General features: G+C 50.4%; 1 protein-coding gene across 6 annotated transcripts in view; it reads left to right on the forward strand.

Moving 5' to 3' along the window:
• Nucleotides 1–24: 24 nt before the first annotated feature.
• The window catches only part of MAPK8IP3 (mitogen-activated protein kinase 8 interacting protein 3), a 52176-nt gene continuing 28805 nt past the window's right edge, over nucleotides 25–23395 (forward strand). For all 6 annotated transcript variants that reach the window (XM_008581448.1, XM_008581478.1, XM_008581465.1 and 3 more), the window contains exons 1-4: nucleotides 25–389; nucleotides 16630–16750; nucleotides 19664–19734; nucleotides 20016–20107. In XM_008581448.1, the coding sequence (XP_008579670.1) occupies nucleotides 72–389; nucleotides 16630–16750; nucleotides 19664–19734; nucleotides 20016–20107 (602 nt within the window). In that variant the 5' untranslated portion in view covers nucleotides 25–71. The remainder of the gene's footprint in view (nucleotides 390–16629; nucleotides 16751–19663; nucleotides 19735–20015; nucleotides 20108–23395) is intronic.

Consider the following 23395-nt stretch of genomic DNA (forward strand, 5'->3'; position numbering starts at 1 on the left):
GGGACCAGGACGCCAAGCGGGCCGGGCGCGCCGGCCGGACACGGGCCGCGCTGGCTGCGGCGGTGGCCGCGATGATGGAGATCCAGATGGACGAGGGCGGCGGCGTGGTGGTGTACCAGGACGACTACTGCTCGGGCTCGGTGATGTCCGAGCGGGTATCGGGCCTGGCGGGCTCCATCTACCGCGAGTTCGAGCGTCTCATCCACTGCTATGACGAGGAGGTGGTCAAGGAGCTCATGCCGCTCGTGGTAAACGTGCTCGAGAACCTGGACTCGGTGCTCAGCGAGAACCAGGAGCACGAGGTGGAGCTGGAGCTGCTGCGCGAGGACAACGAGCAGCTGCTTACCCAGTACGAGCGCGAGAAGGCGCTGCGCAAGCAGGCCGAGGAGGTGCGTAGCGCCGGCCCCGGGCCTGGACCCCGGACCCTGGGCCCCGACCCCAGCCCCAGAGCCCCAGAGCCCGAGCCCAGCCCCCGAACCCCAGCCCGGACCCCAGACCCTGAACCCCGAGCCCAGCCCGGACCCTGAACCCCGATACCAGCCCCCGAGTTCGAGCCCAGGTCCTGGACCCTGGACCCAGATCTCAGCACCCGAGCTCGAGCCAAGCCCCAGGACCCTGGATCCCGATCCCGGCCCCAAGCCTGAACCCCAGAGCCCAAGCCCCTGAGCCGAGCCCCAGCCCCTCGACCCCGGACACCAAGCCTGAGCCTGGCCCCGGACCCTAGATCCCGGCCCTAGCCTCTGCCCGCAGTCCCGACCCCGGACCCAGGCCCCCACCCTAATCCCCAGCCCCTGCTCCACCCGCCGCCGCCACCCTCCTGGCCTGTTGTCCCCAGGCCCTGTGCTCAGGCCAGGCCTCCCCCTCCCTCCCGTGTCCACCCATCAGCCCAGACGTTGGTTCTCTTTGCTCATGTGTGTGCCTGTGTGTGTTTAGCCAAACCCGTTTCCCAGACCCCAGTTGCTGCCTTGTTCGCTGCAGTTCCAAACCCTGAAGAGAAGGAATCTCTGATTTTTCTGACAGTTCTGCAGCGGCAAGAGGTCTGCTGATGTCAGAAGACCTTTTCCTTGTCCCTAATTCAGTGTTTTTGAAGTCTGTGACACCGGTGAATTTGGTGATTGACATAAACACCTAACAAAGGCTGCTTTAGGTTACTCCTCTGGCACCAGGCAAAAGACTGCAGGTTTCTAAAAGTGGTTTCTTTGCTCTTTGGTTCCCTCGGTTGGTAAGATTGTTAGCTGATGTGGATAAGGCTGAGACACTCCACTCTGGCTTGTGAGAAGTTAAAGATAGAACTTTGAAATATTCGATTGTGTTCTACCATGTCTTCATAACCTGGAAAGTGCTTATGTGTGAACCAGTTAGACCACCTGAGCGGTAGGGAACACAACTTCCATTCATTCACCACCACCGAATGTTCAGTGCTAACTGTGTGCCCTGTCGTTGGTGGGAAATAAACAGACTGAGGCAGATTCAGGGAATGTGGATTCCCATCCCTGCTTTGCCTCTCTGACCTTGGACACATCGCCTGCCTACTCTGGATTTTGGTTTTCCGTCCGTCAAAGGAGTGAATTGCCGTAGATGATCTCTAAGTCCAGAAATTCTGTTATTGTAGGAATTAGGTAATGCTCTTTGAGTTATGAATAGGGAGTGTATTATTAAATGAGTTTAAATTCCTTTTCAATTTATTTGTTTTAACACATTCTTGGCTTTAGTATTGAAATAAAAGATTGTTTTAGTATTTCGGCTTTTTCTTAAACCAGCATGGTTTATGCCCTAGTTTGGTTTAAAGTGTGTGTGTTTGTAAAAAATAGCAGTATCATTCCTGTTCACTGTAATTTATCATGCTTTTAGGTTTTGTGTCTTTCAAAAGGCTATTGTCTAGTGATTGGGATGCCCGTGCTCTACCAGAACTGATGTAAAGCTCTCAACATAAGGAGATGCAGGAGCTCATAGGAATTGAGAGCTCAGTAGCCCTAGGCATTTTACTGGGGAGGGCAGTGGCCCCAAGAAGTGAAGGGGCTGGACCAAGGTCACTCAGAGTGAATCCTGGTGCCTGGCCTGGTCTCTTCCTTCTGTGTCACGCTGCTGCATGGTGTCAGAGGGCCTCTCTTCAGAAGTCTGGAGCCCTGGGGCTCCTTTATCCTGGACGTGGGCTGTGGCTCCCTCCCTTTTGTTGGGCACCACCCTCCACTTCTCCGATTCTTCTTAGTGGCTATTTGATGGCTGACTGGGGTTTCTGGTGGGTTTCTTTTATTTCACGCTGTACCTGTGTGGTCAAAATAGTGGATGAGAAGGAACTAAGAAGAGAAAATCAAGATGGATAACCTTAAGAATTATATCCTTCTGGCTTAAAAATGAGCTCTGCATGGATTAGGCTCTCTGCTCTGTGCAGTTCACATGCAGCCACTCAAATACAGCATGCTTCTGCCCTCCACCTATGCTCAGGCTGGACTAAGTGCCAGTGGTATACCTGTGGTCTGCAAAGAGATTGCCTGCAGGCTGAGACCCACCATTGCCCCAGCTACATAGAGAAGCTGCACAGAGAGCTTCGTGCCACGAAGGAAGCAGGTTAAGGCTGAGAGTGCTCCCTTGGAAAGACCTCAGGCCTTTGCAACTGAAGAAAAGGGCTAAATACTGTACACATTTGGCATCCTAGCTCCTTTATTGAATCAAGCAGATATTCACTTTCAGTTTTGTGGAAAAGACCGCTGGTCAGCTTCTCTTTCTGGGCAGGGATTAGTGATCACAGGGGTGTGTGTCTGATAACACAAGAGCTGGACGTCACAGGCTGCAGGCATGTCGGGTTGCAGAGCAGCTCCTGGGTGAGCTGTCAGCAGAAGCTCGGTCTCCAGCCACTCTGCTCGGAAGGCTTAGTCAGAGATGGGTAACCTGAGCCGCCTGCCGCCTTCTGAGCAGACAGAAACTGCAGGGTTTTTTAAAAAGCCTTGAGCAGAACAAACATCCCTGTTTCCTACTTGCCTATAATAACTGCAGCGAGAGATTCCATGTGTGTTCTGATACCAGGTGGCTGGTTCTGTGGAAGTGATGGTAACTAGAGATGGTGAGGTCCACAGACTCCAGCTTGAGTGACAGCCCTGCCCTTGAGTGACAACCCCAGGAGCTGCACCTCCCCACGCCAGCCTCTTCCCCTCTCTGGGCTGCAGTGTCCGCATCTGTAAAGTGAGTGCGTTGCCAGACGTGGCAGGTGGTTTCAAGCCAAGTGCTGTTGCTGGAGAATTGTGGCGAGGCAGATTTCGCAGAGTCAAGGCTCAGCCCTTGATGGTTTCTTGGGGCAGCCGTGGATGGCAGGCACCGGGCATCACTGCCTGCCCGCCAGATGGTGCAGGTTCTGATTAAAAGTTTTAAAAATCCTACTGGAAAAGAAGAAGGTTGGAAATGGGCAGATGACTGTGTTGGGGCTGAAGGGGGATGATTGGGATGCGCAGGGCACACCAGAGCTACTCAGAGGCGCTGCCTGCATACGTGTTGGCCAGCATAATCTCGGAGGGAGAATTGAGCAGAGCAGCCGCATCTGCTGCACTCACCCAGGCATTAAAGAACCTTTTCCTTTCAACGGTCACACACTTAGCTTATACAAGGAAAAATAATGTTTGAGAGATGTGTGAGTATCAGTAGTAATTATTTGCCTTAAAGTGTTCTTAACCTTAAAGAAACTGCTGGTAACATCCCCCAACTCATCTCAGGCAACTCAAGTGGATATTCTGTCAACAAGGCTTATACGTGGATATTTGCTAGTAATTTGGCATTTGGTACTGTGTAAGGAAAGCATCTGAATGGAGGGAAGTTTTATCCAGCACATATTTTTTCCTAGTTAAGTAAAAGTAGTCCATTTCGTAGAAGAACATTTGGATAAGATTAAGCTGGGAAAACAAACACCATAATTCTACTCTATAGAGATGACCTTTTTGCCTTTTTTTCATTAATACATTGAATTAGAAGTTTATTTATTTATTTATTTTTAAAAGATGACCAGTAAGGGGATCTTAACCCTTGACTTGGTGTTGTCAGCACCATGCTCTCCCAAGTGAGCTAACCGGCCATCCCTATTTGAAATCCGAACCCTTGGCCTTGGTGTTATCAGCATCACACTCTCCCAAGTGAGCCATGGGCTGGCCCCTTGAATTAGAAGTTTAAATTCTTGTTTACCATATTGCAAATAGTAAACTCACCACTGCCTACAAAGCATGGGGATTTTTTCCTGCTGTGTTGTAATTTTAAAAACAATTTTTAAAATTGATTTATTTAGATGAAGCTGTGAAGATGGGGTGGCCAGAGTTGCCTTTCCTAGTTGCCTCAAAAAGTTGGACCAGTATAACTGCACCGGCACCAGGAGTACCACAAAGTCCCCCTGAAAAACAGAAGCAGATAGGTGTAAAATATGAGCAAAAAGAGTTTGCACACGGTGGTGCCAGCTGTGGTCTGGAGGCCTGGAGCACTGACAGATGTCAGTTCTTCCAAAATTAGGATTTCTAAATTAAATGTAATATCTTTTTTTATTTTTAAAAATCTTTCTTTTCGGGGCCGGCCTGTGGCTCACTCGGGAGAGTGCGGTGCTGATAACACCAAGGCCACGGGTTCGGATCCCATATAGGGATGGCCAGTTTGCTCACTGGGTGAGCGTGGTGCTGACAACACCAAGTCAAGGGTTAAGATCCCTTTACCGGTCATCTTTTAAAAAATAAAAAATAAATTAAAAAAAAAATAAAAATCGTTCTTTTGAAATAATATACTGAAAAGTTGCAAAAGTAGACTCCTCACCCAGATTCCTAGGTGGGAGAATCTTTCCACATCACTTTTCTCTCAGTCACTCTGCTAAGGCCCCAGGGGTCCTGTATGGCCCTGTGATCTCCTTTATTCTGGATGGTTCTTCATTCTCTGCTCTTCACGACCTTGACAATGTGACAGCGCAGTTACTTTGCAGGATGTGCCTCAGTCTGGCTTTTGTGGGGCCTGGTGATCAGACACTGGGCATGTGTCCTCGTCCTCGCAGGAGGACCCAGGGGTGCTGCTGAGCCTTGCTCGGAGCCTGTGAAATCCTTCCCCTGTGCAAGATGGGTAACCGGGGCAGGGCACAAGGTTTAGCATGGGCTCCTTTTCTCAAGCTTCTGTTTCTTATGTGTGAGAATAGTCATGAAAGGCAAGACCAGAAGTGCCGTCTAGAGCAGCCCAAGAGGAGACTAGTGTCAGACTTCTCCTTTGCTCTGTTCAAAGTTGGGGTCCTGGGCCGGCCCGGTGGCGTACTGGAGAGTGCGCCGCTTGGGAGCATGGCAGCGCTCCCGCCGAGGGTTCGGATCCCATGTGGAGGCCGGTTCCCGCTCACTGGCTGTGCGCGGTGCGGGCGCAACACCGAGGGTTGTGATCCCGTTACTGGTCAGTAAAAAAAAAAGGAAAAAAGGAAAAAAAAAAAAAAGTTGGGGTCCTGAGGTCCTGCTTGTCATCTCACAGGTCCAGTTATTCACTAAGTCCCAGCATTCTTTTGATCTAATATTTTCTTTCTTTCTTTTTTTTGAAGCTGGCTGGTACAGGGATGGAACCCTGGACCTTGGCACTATCAGCATCACGCTCTAACCAGGAGCTAACTGGCCAGCCCTGGCTGGATATTTTCTCAATGTGCTGCCTGTTTTTTGTCTCCTCTGCCATTGTCTGCTTCCAGGCACTGTTGTTCACAGGGCTCCCCACCATTCTCCCTCCCCCAACCCTCTCCGGCCAGAGAGAATCCTCACAAGTACAGATGTCGCCCCCATCTCAATCATCCATTTACTCATTCAACACACAGTCCTCAGTGCCAGGCTGGGCTCCAGGCATGGGGTTAGGTCCCTGCTCTCCTGGGGCAGAGCCTCGGATGGGAAGGTGGGGTGAGAGGTAGCTACGTGCTTGAGATGGTGACAAAATGACTGGATGTGGAGTGACAAGTTGGGGATGAGGGGTAGACAGAACAAGTGACCCTCCAAGGAGGGACCCAGCCTGAGCATTGCTCTGATGAGGTCCCCAACCCACCACTCTCACCCGTCTCACCTCCCTCTGGCCTCTCTGCCCCAAGCCCTGGACCCACTGGTCTTCCACGTCCTTCTCCTGCACGCCACTACTGCTCCCGCTGCCTAGACCACCTGCCCGCTCCTGGGGTTTCCCTGGCCAGTTCCTGTCCCCCTCTCCCATCTCCCAAGTGTCTGACAGTGTTCTGCAGTGAATGAAGAGAGCCTGATGGGTCCCCATCATCCACCTGCCCAACCCAACCGGAGGAGCTAGGCCCCCTACTATGCCCCTCACCCCACTGTCCCCAGATTAAGCTGCTTCTTGCCTAACAAAGAGGCAGCACACTCCAGTCCACTCAGCCCTGAGCCCATTGTTCTTTTCTCCCTCGCTGCATACCCGAGATGCTAGTCACCTGCACGTGCACGGACGAGGGGCACACCAGCCTGCCCCTGCTTCTGCACACGTCCCACCAAGCTGACTCTTGCTGAAGATCAAGGGCTGTCTCTTTGGAGCAGCCCTTCTGGCAGAACTTTCTGTGGTGATGGGGATGTTCTGTTTTGTGCTGTCCACTCTGGGAGCCACTGGCCACATTGAGCACTTCAAGTGTAACTCGTGGAACTGAGTTTGTGATTGTATTTCATTTTAAATAATTTTAGTTGAAATAGCCACATGTGGCTAGGGCTTCCACACTAGATGGCACAGCTGTGGACAATCTAGCTGACTTGACTTCCTACAGGGCAGGTAATAAGTGTTCCTGAGTTACTCAGCTTCAGGCAAGAAAGGAAGACACTTAAAAGGGGGGGTGGGAGGGTGGGTGTGGGGGGGTTGTGGTTTTTTTGTTTGTTGTTTTCAGGGAACATATTCCAGAAAGAGGGGAGATCCCAAAGTGGTGGGTTTCTGGTACAAGAGACCAGATAGAAGAAGATACAGCGAGATGGGGAAAGGAGCGCCGGCTGTTTAGGAAACAGCGGAGAGGTGATGAGGTCCTCGAGAGGCTGAGGACAGGTCTGGTGGGAAAGCCCCATCATCTGGGAGTCATCCGTGCTCCAGGCCAGGCCGACTCTTTCCCCTGGCTTCCTCTTCTTTCTTTTTTTGGGCGGGTAGCAATTTTATTTAGGTGTCGTTGGCACACGCCGAACCACACATCCTTACTGTAGAACTTAGTGAGTGTTGACAGCTGTGTAAACCATCCCCGTGAGGCTGATGAAGGAGCCGTCACCCCAGAGTCCCTGTGACCTTCGTTTGTCGTCTCTCCCACCACCTCTCTCTGCTTCCCCATCCTCAAGTAACCACTGATCTGTTTTCTTTCATTGTAGATTAATTTGCATTTTCTAGAGTTTTATATAAATGGAGTTGTGCAGTAGATGCCCTTTTCTGCCTGGCATCTTTCACTTGGCATGTTGATTTTGAGATTCCTCCTTTATTGCTGACTGGTGTTCCGTTGTGTGGGCAGCTGTCCATCCACCTTTGGTGCAGTTGAGGAGACTTCACTTTACATGCCTCGACATGCTGATCAGTTCCATAAACCGAGCTACTCACTCTGCTGCAGGGTCCTGGGACAGGCTGCAGGGGGCAGGCCTGCCCTTCCTTGTGGGCAGCTGCACACGTTAACAAGCAGAGGACCACTGAAGAGACACAGCAGGACCTCAAGCCAGGGTCGGGGCTGATGAGTCCTGAGAAAGCGTCCCAGTCCCTCAGGGGTGGAACAGCCCACCAGAGGAAACGAAGCATCTGTAGAGGCACCTAGAACACACGTAGACGTTAATCAGTTACGTCGTCTGAGCACCCATTGTGGCAGGAGACTTGGGGACTGCCCAGTGAACTGTGACCAGGCCTTGCTCAGGGCGTGCCTCTGTCTGGTAGGGCTTCTGAGACAGGGACGAGGGGACACAGACTCTTACCTTCAGCGGTGACAGCTTCAGAGCAGCGCCTCCATTAGCGTCTCCTGGGGGCCGTCCCTTCCATCCTTTACTTCGTTGTTGGCTGCTGTCCTAACCCTCCCCGGCCAGCCTTCCTGTCACCTTCCCTTCTGCACGGTAAATGAACACCCGCATCAACTAGGAATCACGGTGGGTGTCTGCTCACGAGCGTCGTGCTATGCCTGTCTCAACTTCAGAATGTTCATTTCTCAGAGCAGGGACCCTTTCGTCTACCGAGGGTAGTAGACATGTCCCATCAAACCCAACAAGAGGGATTGGGAAGCCAGGTTGATTAGAAAGTTTAAGAAGCCACTGTAAACTGTTACGAATACTTTAGAGAATAAAATATTACTTGAGAATACTTTTTCCCAGAGAGATTTTTCACAGGATAGGACGTTTAGAGTTTTAGTTTCTTCTTATTTTTATCTTATTTTAGTTTTTTTCTAATTTCCCCTGGTAACAACCATAGTTTTTCTCTTTTTTTTGTCCATCCTACCAATTCTTGAAAATCAGCATGTGTTAAATCAGTTGTGGGATTCATCTGAGGAAGACGCTGAATCAGCGGTCCCTTCAGCATAAACATGAGCAAACCTTGCTTTTTAGCCTGAATCTTACATTCCTGAGCCTGTGCCTGATCTCTCAGACACTGGTCTGGTACTTTGGATACAGAAATGTCCTTCCATCTGCCCGAGTGCCACCTAGCAGGCTGTGGTGGCTTTTGTAACTCCAGGGCCACCACCCTCACTTCCCCCTCACCTGCATCTGAGACGTAGGTGGATATGCAGTTGTGGAAAATGGAAAGACAGCTATAAAAGAACACCATGGTGTGAGGTTCTGGGAGTTCACTGCCCCCCTACCAGCCCTTGGTAAATATCTAGCTGTGACAGGAGGTCACAGTCTCCACCAGGAGCTAGTCATGGAGAAGGGTTTCTCCTCTGGGCACAGAAACCTGCGCCCAGCACCTCAATTGTTTGCCTGCCTGTCTGCTTAAGATAAAACACCAAGGGCCGGCCCGGTGGCGCACTGGAGAGTGCGCCGCTTGGGAGCATGGCGGCGCTCCCGCCGAGGGTTCGGATCCCATGTGGAGACCGGTTCCCGCTCACTGGCTGAGTGCGGTGCGGGCGCAGCACCGAGGGTTGCGATCCCGTTGCCAGTCCCCGGTACGGGCGCATCACCACGGGTTGCGATCCCGTTACCGGTCAGTAAAAAAGACAAAAAGGGAAAAAAAAAAAAAAAAAAGATAAAACACCAAAAAGAGCTTTTTTTTTTTTTTTGATGTTCACTCCACCCCCTCTCTCCCATGGAAGGAAATAAGTTGATTGATAATGCTAAAGAACAAGATCTCTGACTCCGGTTGGTATTCATTTCTAACAAACCAGCCAGAGTTGAGCTATGTCCTATTGGAGACCCTGACCTCAAGGACATAGGAGAGGGAAGGGTTTGATTTAATATGTTAATTTACTTTGCCAGTAAAATATCGTTAGGTTCTGAAAGTTATCAAAAGTTTGATGATTATGTTGTGAAACAGCACTCCCCCAGCAATTGCCCTCACTCTCCAGGAACCTGGAAGGCCAGCTTTTGTGCTGGTCATTCCCGATTTTATATTTGACACGAAAAGTCAGCTTTCTTCTTCACGTGTAAAGTAGGAAGTGTGACCTCATCCCATGGAATACTAGGAAAAGCTAACTCCAATGACTAGATTTGGGGAGAGCCTGTGCACTCAGGTTATTTCAATGTGTTTCTTGAAATTCACCAAAAAGCAAACTCTGTAAACCAAAGTTGAATTTAGTGTTAAGACAGAGCACTTTGTTAGTGGGAGGAAGGGGGAATCTGACTTGAAAACCTACCTAAAGAGGGGATCCCAGGGTGAGCATGTTGGCACTCAGAAGTGGGGCTGGGCGTTCCATGTCTGGACTGTAGTGGGACCCTGCTTGTTTCTTTCAGCCTGTAATCACACCTCTGGAGGTGCTTACGAGGTGGACTTGCACATCTGTGGGTTGTCACGTGCTGGGTGACATTTTTCTTAGATGCAGTTAGACAGGTGATAATTTCAAATAAACTCTAATCCGAAGTACACGTAATTAGTAAGTGTCCAGAACGTCTCTACCTTGCTACAGTCGCACTTCAGTAGATCTTTGGGCCTGATACAACTATGCCGTACTTCAGATAGGAGATTTTTACTTTTTAAAAAAATCTAGTACCATACAGGCCCACCCAATGCAAATGCTGATAGTTAAAATTTTATTTTTCTCACTTAATATTTTGTTATAGTCAGATTCTACTTTTAAAGGATTTCGTTTTTTAACTGAAAGGAAAGCTTTATAGACTTCAATTAGTTTTTATCTTAACATATCTCCCACCACTATAAATTCTTTATTCTATTAATTCTAAAGTAAATAACCTGTAAATAAAAATATTTTCTGCTCCTTTGAAAACATCTGCTGAATTATCGTTACCTGAACTAACCCAGTTACTGAAGGTCACTGCAGACACCTCCCCTGCTTTGCCTTGAGTTAGACTGGAGCATCCCTTGTTCCCACCGCGAGGCCCCATCCCCGGCCTCTCTGCTTGCTCCTCATGTGCCCAAGGTGGCTTTAACCTCACCCCAGGTCTGGCCCAAGCTCTCTGAGAAGGCAGAGGCCAGGCATGTTTGGGCATGTCCAGGCTGTGCTCCTTCACACCCCGTGTCTTCCTCCTGCTGTCTCATGGGAGTTGCATCAAATGTTCAATTCAGGTAAAATGCCGGCTTACACTTCTTTGAACTAAAATGACCTTGGTGGGATTGGAATAATTTGTTCATGTGGGGAAGGAGGGCTTCTTTTTAGCTGTGGAGAATTGTCTCTTCTGCATTGCATTTTCATACACCCAGAGCCCTGGCAACACTCGGTTCAACTCTGAATGGTCAGGTGCTGGCTTCTCCTGGGAGACCTGGAGGGCAGGAGCTCCCTTGACCTGCACGGACAGTGTGGACAACAGGGTCTTTGCTGTCTACAGGCCCCTCCAGGCAGCCAAGCAGGGAAGGTGAGGGGCTGGCCCGGGCCACATCCTTTTGTCTGTTGGCGGCTGCTTGTGTGTTTCTGGGGCTTTTTTTCTGTCTCCCCCAAGACTGCTCACCCCCGGTCAGCCTGGGAGCCAAACGACCAGACCACCTAGAGGACAGGAAGTCATTGGCTCCCAAGCCCTGAGCATTTCCTCTGGTACCAGAGTTCCATGTGATCTGGGAGACAAATGACCGTGCGTTTACCCATCATGGGTCCCTGTGCCCTTGGTCTTGAGGACATCCATGTACAGCTTACTTAGATGTTTTTCTCTTACTTAATATCTCCTTATTTCCTGATGCTGAAAGCCCTTATGATTTCATGTCAGAGGATTCCCGCATATGACCAGGTTTGTGGCCAACTTTATCAGGAATCATAGGTACGTAGTGTTATGTGGGTGACAGGGCTTTTTGCCATTGTCACACTGGATCACCTACCAGAATAGACCATGGGAAAATCTGTCTTGACTTGGAGAATCTGGGAGTGGATGTTCTTGATCGTCTTTAGCTTGGGACTCTTTCAGCAGACTCCTAAATATCAAACGGAGGTGCAGTGATGAAATAAGAGATGGGGAAAAATTCTAGTGAAACGGCACTGTCACCAAAGAGCCCTTTTCTTTATATGACACCTCAGTGGCACAGCTCAGAGGCAGGCCAGTGAGTGGTTTAAAGGAAGGAAGGATGTCCCATTATCCAGCCCCAGAAGCCCTGCCACACCACTCTCCACTTGCTCCAGGTGAGTTTCCTCGTCATCCCAAGTCCAGACCTGAGCATCTTCTCATTAAAAACAAGGGCAAGACATTTGACCCTTTCCTGAGGAACAGACCTGGTGCTTTCTGACAGGTGAGATGCATATTTAAACAATAAATATATAAGTGATTCAGGAAGATTCTCAAGTTAATCTAGAAGGATAAGTAAGTGGGAATAACCAATAACATGTTGAAATGGAGGATGTAAGAAGGAGAGCACACATCAGATACTAAAGGTACTATAACACAGCAATGCCAGCTAAAAACCTTTGGTACTGGCTCAGAAGTAGACTGAAATGTGTATTAAAATTTTGCATGTGATAGTTCCGGTCAAGATGGCAGAATAGACGGTCCCCAGTGTCACTATCTCCCACAAATCAACCAATTTATAACTATAAAAATGTAACATCAGCCAAGCTGGGGCTGCTGGAGCTCAGGGGAAGAGGAGGAGAGACCTATAGAGTGCATGAAGGGGGAGAAGCCACGATGAGAGAAAGAAAAAACTGCTCTGAGCGTTTCAGGCTGTGACCACTTTAATGCTGGAGCTACTGAGCACATGGAGCAGGAGCCTGTGGGAGCCGCAGCTGTGCCCTTCAGATGGAGTTACTTGGAGGCAGCAGGGGAGAAGAGGACCTTGGTGGCCCCCAGGACAGCAAGACCACTAATAGGGTTCCTGTGGACCCACCCAGGAGTGAGGAGCCAGAACAGCTGAAAAAGGGGAGCCGTTCAAAGGCCAGTGAGTCAACGCAGGGACCGGTGCAGGGCCCATCGCATGGGAAGTGTTTGGAGCATGGGAAGTGTTTGGAGCATGGGCAGTGAGGGAGACAGGCCCCCGGGGGAACACTGGGACACAGCAAGGACAGCCAATCTGCCCCCCACTCAGCTCAGGACCACTCATAGGAGACTGGTCGAGAATACAGAATTGCATGGGGTGCAGTTTGATTCAAAAACTCAGGCCTAGATCAGAGTTTCTAGACAGTACAGATCCACCAAGTCTCTGGAGAGCTGGAAGTACCTATAAGGTCAACCATTAAACCTTGAGCTGCACAAAAAGCCTTCCCTAGGGAAACAGCAGCAAAGCAGCAATTTAGCTCAACCACAGAGCTCAAGTACTGGTTCCCCCAGGATGTTCCTCTATGTTAGAAGTAAGCAAAGGACCCACCAGGGGACATGAGGTATGGAGCTTGGGACTGGACCCCCACCCACAAGCACTCACACCGCCAGCACCTCGGGGCCCACCTAGGGACCTGAGACATGGAGAAGGGGACCAAACCTCCCACCCACATCCAGGCACACCGCTTCAGCACCACAGGGCCCACCCAGGGATCCGAGGCATGGATCCAGGGACCAGATACTCTCCAGTGCCAAGGAGCATGCCAAAAAATCACCTCCATGTGGGTGGCCCACCACAGCCACCACAATAACCATGGCTGCCACGAAAGTGACTAGATGCCACAACCACCACGCAGATGGTCTGCCATCCACTGCAGTGCATTGACACAAGGAGAGTCACCAGCAGAGAGAAAGAAAAGAAGAGGATGACTCTCCATAAAGCCCATTTCAGAGTGACAGAAGAAGCATCTGCTCTATGATAATATTGGGGGACCTGATTGCACCTCTCAGCATTGAAGAGATAATCCAGGCAACAAATCAACAGAGTAACCATTATTCTTTCAGAAGGAGAGAAGAAATCTAGGGTAATTGGGGGAGGGGGGAAGGAGAAGGGGAGGGGGAGAGATTGGACAAGGGGCATAAAGAACAATTACGATTTGTAACAATATATATGCTAGTAATATTGATTTGGTCAACATATCTCAATGTTGAACCCCCAAAATATGTATAACCAATTTTAATTCAATAAAAATTTTTTAAAATTATTTTTAATTAAAAAAAAATTTGCATGTGATAAAGGCAGCATTTCAAAGCAAGAGGGAAGAAGATAGATTATTAAGTAAATGGTATTGAGACAAATTCTACACACACACTGCACCCTGGGAAAAATACTCAGCATATAAGACAGTCATATTTGAATAGGTATGATAAAAGTCCTTATAAGTCAATAAGAAAAATATGAACAGAATGAGCTGTTACAGTGAAGTGCTATATATGACCATTAAATATGTGGAAAAAATGTTCAGTATCACTAGTAATCAAAGAACTGAAAATTTAAACAGTTGTGCTATGCCATTTTTCCACCTGTTGGGCTGGCAGAGACACTGTGAAGCCACCTGCAGAAATAGTGAGAGTTCTAGGGAAGGGTCCTGCCCCTCTTTGCTAGGGGAGTGTAAGTTCTGACACCCTCTGAGGAGTCAGTAAGCAGTGCCTGAGCACAGCCGCAGATAGCAGGCATCCAGCGAGTGGGCACACAGAGGTCTGTGTCTACAGAGCTTTGTGGTGACAAGACATTACAGCAACCCAAAGTGCAGCCGGAGCTCTACACGCACTCACGGATTAATCATGGAAGGGGAAGTGTGTTGTGTAGAAAGGCGTTCCAATATAAATGAGTGAGTAAATCAGGTTAGAAATCCTGCGTACAAACTGTGTGCGATCCTGTGTGCACGTGTGCCTTCCACCTGCACATACAAATCTGGAAGAACATGGCACAATCTTAACTGACTGTCTATATAATAGGATTAGGGTTTTTTTTAAAAATCCCTCTTTTTACTTAATACTAACATTTGTCTGATTTTTTTTTTTTTTACAGAAATATCTTGTTTGTGTAATTTTTTTTTTTTTTTTTAAGTACTGGGCATTAAAATTACCCAATTTTTAAAATATCCCTATCAGTGCATTAATAGCATCTATTTTTTTTTTCCTTTTTGTCTTTTTTTGTGACCGGTAACGGGATCACAACCCTCGGTGTTGCGCCCGCACCGCGCTCAACCAGTGAGCGGACCGGTCTCTATATGGGATCCAAACCCTTGGCGGGAGCGCCACCACGCTCCCAAGCGCCACACTCTACCGAGTGCACCACCGGGCGGCCCAATAGCATCTATTTATTTATTTTTTCTAAAAGATGACCAGTAGGGGATCTTAACCCTTGATTTGGTGTTGTCAGCACCATGCTCTCCCAAGTGAGCTAACTGGCCATCCCTATATAGGAATCTGAACCTGTGGCCTTGGTGTTATCAGCACCACACTCTCCCAAGTGAGCCACGGGCCGGCCCCTATTTATTTTCTTTTATATGCCAGTTGTATCCACAGTTAACTCCAAACCACTTATGTTATTTTTTGTACAGCTGCACAAAAAATTGGGCATTTTCCTGGCTGTGGGGTATTTATTTTTTCTTCATTTTACTTAAGGTGCATGTGATGTCCTTAATACAGACTTTCTTCTTGATGCCACCAATTCCTTGCCTGCCCTCTGCGCCTCCTCCTCTGGGGTATTCTAGCCTCTCAATCAATGCACAGCATGAGTCATCCTTTGGGCCAGAACCCCAGTGGTTTTCAACACAAAGACCTTTTAGAAGCTGCTGTAGGAAGAAGTGTCTCTGGGGCCTGGCGTTGGGGTGGGGGACTGGGTGGAGTCATTACAGGAAACACAGCAGAGGCCACCACAGATTAATCTACCCTTCCAGACACCCAAGACCTGAAATCGACCATCAATTTTATATTCTCATCTTCTGAGAAACTTTATGTTTTCAAAACCGAGCTGATATTTATGCTTCCTACAAATGAAATTTCTTGATAATGTTCCCCAGTTTTCTGCTCAGTAAAATTAAGATGTTAGCAGCTCCCCCTCAGCTCTGCTGTAGGAAATACCCTGGTGGCCTGGGGGCCACCCACCTGGCCGGGGCCCCTCAAGAGTCTGGGTCCATACCTGGGGCCTTTGCTGGCACCTTTCCTCCCCAGACCTTTGAAGAGTTTCTTTTTTTGTTTGTTTTAAAGATGACGGGTAAGGCGATCTTAATTCCTGACTTGGTGTTGTCAGCACCATGCTCCCCCAAGTGAGCTAACAAGCCATCCCTATGTAGGGATCCAAACCCGTGGCCTTGGTGCTATCAGTACCACATTCTCCCAAGTGAGCCACGGGCTGGCCCTTCAAGAGTTTCTTTTATTTTGCAAAGTGCTTTATTTTCACTTGGTTTGATGGTAATTTTGCTCAGAAACTTACTGTGTAGTCTGCTCTTGGAAACTAAGCAGGGTTAGGCCTAGTTAGTACTTGGATGAGAGATCACCTGGGAAAACCAGGTGCGGTAGGCTTTAAAAACAGAAAGAAATTTACCAGGTAAGGTTAAGATTTCAAACCTACACCAATCCCCCTGCCTTTTCTAAGGAGTAGGAGACAGTTCTTGGTGTTGCTAGTTGCTTTAGTAATGGTGGCATCCTGAGCTGAGCAGTAATAGAAATACAAATTAAGAGAAAGGTAGACTTTGCCTCATTTAGAGGTTTATTACTGAGAGGAGTAATACTAGCCGATTGCCAGCAGGACTGGCTGCATAATTTGTGGGGCCCAGAGAGAAAATTATAAAACATTTCAAGATGGTGACAGCAGAGCATTAAATCAGCCCTCTAAATGCGGGGCCCCGTGTGCTGTCCAGATTACATGGCTTGTGTGGCCCCTTCACACCAGATTCTCTGGACAGGAGAAAGCTGGTATATCCAGGAGTTGCAAGTGACACTAGCTGATGAGAAGCTTCTAGAGTTGTTTAGTACTGGAGTGCTTCACCTGCCCTGCTCTCCTGGCTTGTCTGTGTCAAGGTGTGCCTGAAGAGGTGTGAAGGTGTGCCTTCACAGGTGGCACTGTAAGGTGATGGGAAGCCGGGGTCTGGAGTGGGGAGACCCCATTCTGGCCACGCCACCGGCCAGCTGGTGGCCTTGGCGACGCCCTTGGCCTCACAGTCTGTGAAGCCTGTGGCCCTTCAGGTGAAGGCTGCTGTTACCTGCAATGCACAGTTGACATCTGCTCTTTTCTCTCTTCCATGTGCAGAAATTTATCGAGTTTGAAGATGCCTTGGAACAAGAGAAGAAAGAGCTCCAGATCCAGGTGGAGCACTATGAGTTCCAGACACGCCAGCTGGAGCTGAAGGCCAAAAACTATGCAGATCAAAGTATGTAGCTGGTGGGAGAGGGGGTCGCATGCGAGTGTTTGTTGTTCTGAGGCTGACCCAGCCAGGAAGGCTACTGAGAGCTTTTGATAAAAAGAATTTAAAGAAAACCCAACAACAGTCTTGTTTTCCTTTCACCATGATTCCTTAACTGTTTATTTTATCTCTGCGCTGCTTGTATTTCTGTAGTCAGCCTCAAATCATGGTGGAGATAAATAAAATAAATGGATAAGGTGCCTTTGGTTCATAGCACTTTTGCTTAATACTGTAGTCTGACCCGAAAGTCACAAATCTGTGGTCCTTTCGGTCCTTCTGTGGCTCTTCAGAGCAAAGCTCCCCATTTCCTCACCCTTTGCACTAGTGAGCAGTGACTGCTTTTTCTTGAGCTGAAGCTTGGCTCTGCCACCACTATAGTGACAGTTCCTAGAAGGAGCTTGCAGCTGATCAAGTGTGTACCCTGCAGGGCAAGGCAAAGAAAGGGTTTCCTTAGGTGATTATTATAAGAACAACTATTTTAGTTTTCACAGTCTTTGCTTAAAGTACGGTCAAGCTGTAATTACTTGTTTCATATTAGCTTTCTGTAATTAGATGTTTTGATGGCTGAAACTTATTTTGCTGTTTTACGTAGTTACCTTGGATGGCAGATGCCTTCATTTCTCTGAAAAGTTAAGATCAAGTTGAGGATAAAATTGGTTTAAAATGTGGGGCTTATTCCTATCCCACACCAAGACTTAAAGGCCCCTGTGCTGAGGATCGGGACCTGATGTCTGATGGTCAGGAGGGGACCAAAGGGCCAATACATACGTACATGTGTAACTGTGCTGGTATTTCCAAAACAGAAGCAGACCTAAAGGCCCATGCTAGGCATGCAGCGATAAACCCTCCTATGATTATACAAAATCTCTGATGTTCCCTTTGCTTAAAATGCATTTCATGTGTGAAACCTTTTTAGCTCTTTCTTTAGAAGGAAAAACTACATAAGCTCAAATTACAGGCTGAAGTTACCGATTGGTCAGCACCAGGAGTGAGGGCCAGATGAGAGGGTGGAAGAGGCTTCTGGGCTGCTCACCCAGGTGGTGGCTGCACCCCTGCCCCTGCATGGGTCACAGAGGGCACAAGGCTCTACCCCACAGTCCTCTCCAGGGACAGAGCACAGGCCCAGGTCAACATGCCTGGAGTGGAGAGTCTTCCTCCCTCCTCTGGCAGCCACTTATGTGTGTCTTGTGTGCCATCATTTGTGATCCTGTGTGCCACACATGCACCAGTGTCCACAAGCCATGTGTGCCACACATGTACCGGTGACCATGAACCATATGTGCCATATGTGCACTGGTGTCTATGAACCATGTCACATGTGTGCTGTGTCCATGATTCATGTGTCACATGTGTGCTGGTGTCTGTCGTGTCAAATGTGTGCCAGTGTCCACAAGCCACATGTGCCACATATGTGCTGTGTCCATGAACCATGTGTGTCACACATGCTGTGTCCATGACCCATGTGTGCCACACGTGCACCAGTGCATGTGAACGGTCACACGTATGCTGTGTCCATGGTTCGTGTGTGTCACACATGTGCCAGTGTCCATGTGTGATGTGTACTGGTGTCTGAGTCATGTGTACCATATGTGTGCTGGTGTCTACTATATGTATCATATGTGTGCCATGTCTGCAAGCCATGTGTGTCATGTGTACTGGTATCTATAGGCACCTCAGGCTCCTCAAGGGAAAGAGCAAACCAATTCTGCTTTGTGCAGATTCTCACTGCTCCTCAAAGCAGGGCCTACCCTGGCAGTGCCAACAGTGCCTGGGAGCTTGGTAGAAATGCAGACTCTGAGGGGACATGATGCTGGCCTCCAAGGATACAACAGGCTAGCTGTACCCCAGGTCACTCAGCAGGAGTACATGCCAACCCAAGATGAGATCATGAGCATGTAACTTATAAAATCCATTGAGGGCTGGCCAGTTAGCTCGGTTGGTTAGAGCACAGCCTTGTAACCCCAAGGTCAGGGGTTTGGATTCCCATACCGGCCAGCTGCCAAAAAAAAAAAAAAAAAAACCATTGAGAAGAGACACCAGCAGCCAGAGGAAGATGGGGAGGGCCACACACTTAGGACAAGGCACAATCCAGTGCAGGATCACCACTCGAGCCCCAGGCCACACTGTTTCACAGTCCTGTCTCTCTCCTTGCTATGCCAGCCTTCCCACTTGGTGGGCCACAAGGACAGAGTTGAAGTTTGGACAGAGGGCCACAGAGGAAGGCCTTGAGGCTGGTGGCGTGCTTGCTCTGTGGGTGGGACAGGGCGGGGTCAGCCGCTTACCCACGTCTCTGGGGCAGAGTGCATGTAGGGCCAGGGGGCACCATCCTGGGTTTCACCTGGGGCCGCTAATTTAGGGGAGACACAGCTGTCCACCCAGAGGGGCATGGCCTTGACTCAGTCTCCCCAGCCCGTGGTGGGTGGGAGGGACGCTGCTGTTTGCTCCCTGCTGTGCTCCGATGTCCTGTCTCCAGCACATCATGGAGGTTGCTCACTTTGGGTTCTGCCTCTTTCCACTGCTTCTCACTCACTTCTCTGTGCTTCTCCTGTGAGCTCTGCCCACAGCGCAGGAGCTCTCGGCTGGCTTGCGCATAGATAGCGTTTCTGAGTTCCCCGTCCTGTGTTTCTTCATGGCAGAACCGAATGTCCTCAGGTAGCATGCACACACACTGCCTACCCAGACAGTGGCCTTCCGGTGCCCTGGGCTTCTCTCCCAGGACGCTGATCCCTGTGAGCTTGCAGTGCTGCTGCTGGGCTGCACCAGGCGTCAGTCTGTGCTGTGTCCTGAACCCTCTGCCTCTGGCAGTTCAGCCCACAAGGGGAGGTTTGTGCCACAAAGGACCGAGTTGGGCAGTTGACAAACAGTGGTTGTGTTTTCCAGTTTCCCGGCTAGAGGAGCGGGAATCGGAGATGAAGAAGGAGTACAACGCCCTGCACCAGCGCCACACAGAGGTAGGTGCCCAGGCTGACACCAGCTGGGGGCGAGAGGATGGCCTTAGCCTGACGCCCGCGATCTGCTGCTGACCCTCGGGTGCCTTGTCTGGGGTTTTCTTTTCTGGCATTCTGCTGCCGAGCCTGAAAGCTGTCGGCCTTGTGCTCATTAGATCCCATTCCACTGATCTTTGACTTGGTTTCCAGAGTGCAGTATGTCTGGAAAGGAAGTGCATTAGAGAGGGGAGGGAGACAGGCCTGGGTCTGCAGCAAACACTGATATGTAGTCTTCTTCCTTGCAGATGATACAGACCTATGTGGAGCACATCGAGAGGTCCAAGATGCAGCAGGTCGGGGGAAACAACCAACCCGAGAGCGGCCTGCCCGGGAGGAGGTAGGCAGCACTGGAGCGGAGAGCCCGGTCCTTACATGCCCAGCCACCACTGCTGTCCGGAGAACAGGAGCGCTCTGCGGGCTGCCTTCTCCACTGACCCAGGTGGAGCATGTGGCTGAGACAGGATGAGTGTGGAGGTCACCAAGGCTCCTGAGGGGTGTGTGTTGAGCTGGGCGCGTGCCTTCCACGTGGTCGCCAGCACAGTCATGGAACCTGGAGAAACTGCTTATAGTTGATACTCAGTAGTCACAGGTTCCATGTTGGCAAATTTGCCTGCTTGCTAAAATACAAAATACAGAGCAGGGAAAACCTCAGTCACCTGCAGACTCCCAGTTGAGGTAGCTGAGGTGGCCGAGGCAACACTCTGTCCTCTGGTCTGCCTCACACCAAAGGCCCAGGGGTGGAGGTGGGGCCAGGGAGGGTCCTGCAGGCCACTGGCCTCTCGCACCTGTTACTGGGTTGACCTCTGGCCAGTCACCTGACACTTGTAATCTTGTTTCTCTTTTGTAAAATAAAATAGAATCTACTAGGATGAGTTGTTTTTAGGATTGAAGATACAACCTATGTGAAATATGTATATATACATACCTGTATGTGGACATATTTCCCCTGGGGCAGCGGGTTCATGTTCGAGGTGACTTTCTAGGACATAGGACTGTGTGTGGATGAAGAAAAGAGGCTGGGCACCTTGATCAGCCCCTCATCAAGCCTCATTCCCAGGAGCCTTCTCAGGAGCCTGTCAAGGTCAGGTTCCTTCTCCATTTTCTGTGCCCTTTGAGTCAGGATAAAACTGGGCCCTGGGCCCCAGGGAGCCGAGTGTTGGAGATCTGTGTAGGACACAGCCAGCTTGACAGTCCTGGGAGACCAGTGCCTGCCTCCTGGGCCACAGACGTTGGCACTGACATTCTGAGTCTCCATCGGACGGGAGGAGGGACCTGAAGTTGGAACCCCCAGGACCACAGAGCAAGGCAACATCTGTGGGGTCATAGTCCACATTCCTACTGCTGAGCCTCCCAAAGCCAGGGCTGTGACGGAGAAAGCAGAAGCTTTCCTGAGTACCTGCCTGTCCTACAGGTTACATCTGCAACAAGAAGGTTCCGGACTTCCCACCCCAGGCTTGTCCATCACTTTCTTGGTGACGGTGGGCAGAGCAGTTAGATCTGCACTTCAGAGTCCTCTTACTTGCCAACAAAGTTGCATAGTGTGTGTGCGGGGCCTGGCAGGGCCGAGGAATGGGCGAGCAGATGAGTCTCACTTCTTTTGGTGGGGAGTGGGATCCGCAGCCACAGCGTGGTCAGTGCTGGTCCCCTAGAAATGGTGGCACAGGCCATTTATTACCTGGCCCCTAAGCACTGTGAGAAGTAAGCAGGTAATACGGATGGAAGAGTTTGGTAAACTGTAAACCCTTGCAGATGTGATCATTATATCTGAAGGTGGGAAATGTGGGTTCCAGCTGCTGCTTCACGGCTCCAAAAGTTTTCTCCTCAACACACTCTGAAGCCCCCACTGCTGGGCTCAGAAGTCACCAAGGGGATTTCCAAGTAACTGGAATTGAAATCCCACTAGAATTGGGGGGCTTCATGATGTTTTTGTGCGGAGCTGAACAGAGCAGTCGGAGCTGGGGGCAGAGGTCTGGGCATCTTCTGATGAGCACAGGGCATTCCCACAGCTCCTGACAGCAGCTGCATTCCACAACCTTCCGGCACTGTCTCCCTACCAGTACACCCTTCAAGAGTTTACCCTGGGAGCCTGGAAAGCATGACCTCTGAACTCGGGACTGCAGGCCATGAGCGCTCAGGGTCCTGAGTCACAGTGGTCAGCACCCCGGGCCCCATGGATGCTACATAAAAAGGCATCCTCAGACCTCAGGATCACATTGGCTCAGCCAAACACAAGCTGACCAGGCTCTGGGGCCAGCCCCTGGAGTTTCCACCCATCACTGTGTTCAGGTCAGGCCTCCGATTCCTCCTCTGCATATGAGAGGTGCCAGGGCTGCAGGGCAGGGTGTGCTTGGCCAAGATGTCTCCATTGTGAGGTGCAGGCAGCACCTGATCAGGGAAGATGCTGCCAAGGTGTCCCTCATAGGACCTGTGGCCCCAAGCAGAGTCCAGACCGAGTGCAGTGCCAGTCCCTTGATTTCTCGCTGGTGCTGGAAGTTGGGCCGTGGCAGACGAGCCTGTGGGAAGCTGGCTTCCCCTCCTCACTGCAGCCCCACAGCCCCGGGGCTGGGCCACCCTCTTCCTCGTCAGGACTCCTAGATGCAAACGGCCCCATTTGTGGGGTCCCCTCTGTGGCTGTGCAGCAGCTCTTGAAGGTTTTGTGTCTGGCACTTCCAATCCCTAGAGAACCAGAGCATGCCCGTTGTGAGAAGCCCTGGATGCATTTCATAAGGGGTGGATCTGTGGGTGTTCCCGTCTGTCCCACTGCTTGGCTTGGCTCTTTGTCTCCTCTGGGCAGCGCAGGGCCTTTGGAGCCCAGCAGTGTTAAGAGTGACCCTGTAGGGAGCATCAGCCATGCAGCGGCTTCTCCCTGCCCAGCCCAGACCCCCAGGAGCACCTTCATTTGCAAAACGGGACCCTCCGGCCTGTCCAGGAGGGGGAAGGGTCTTTTGTGCAGATTTATGCCATGGCCTTGCATGCACCGACTGGATCCTGCAAGGAGGGATCTGGCAGGCTGAGGAATGAGCAACTGTACCCCCGTGTACCCCCTTAGACCCCTATATCAGAGCCTCCACCACATGTGAAAGCAAAGCCCGCCTGGCCCGAAGGAGACTCCACATGCCGTGTCTGAGAAGGGGAGTGTGCTTCATGGTCGCAGTGTCAGGGAGCACAAGGGGCAGTGTCCTGTGTCATTCTGTCTATCCAGCCGGCAGCGTTCGGCTTTGTCCCAGCCTAAGGAAGTGGTGGCCCCGGTCACTGGAGCAGTTGTCAGTTGTGTCCTATAGTCTCGTGCCTTCCCTGTGGTGGCTTCCCGGGGCCCAGACCCTGGCTGGCATGAGATGGTCCAGGGACCCCGGACATAGCAGCCACAGCCTCACGCTCCAGAGGGAATAGCTGGATGAAATAAAGAGAGCACAGGCCTTCTGTCATTGTAGGCGCCTTTGACTTTGTGGGGCTCAGAGGTGTCGTAGGATCATACTGCTGCTGCTGCTGTGCTGGGTGGGGTGAGGTGGGAGGGCCCTACTTGCACCCCAGTGCCGGGAGCCTGTGCTCCCCTCTCTGGCGCAGACTCTCCTACCTGTCTGTGATCCTATCTTCTCAGCTGCACCCCCCCCCCCCCCCCCCCCCC

This window comes from Galeopterus variegatus, unplaced genomic scaffold (assembly GCF_000696425.1).
Source record: "Galeopterus variegatus unplaced genomic scaffold, G_variegatus-3.0.2 Scaffold92, whole genome shotgun sequence".
Lineage (NCBI taxonomy): Eukaryota > Metazoa > Chordata > Mammalia > Dermoptera > Cynocephalidae > Galeopterus > Galeopterus variegatus.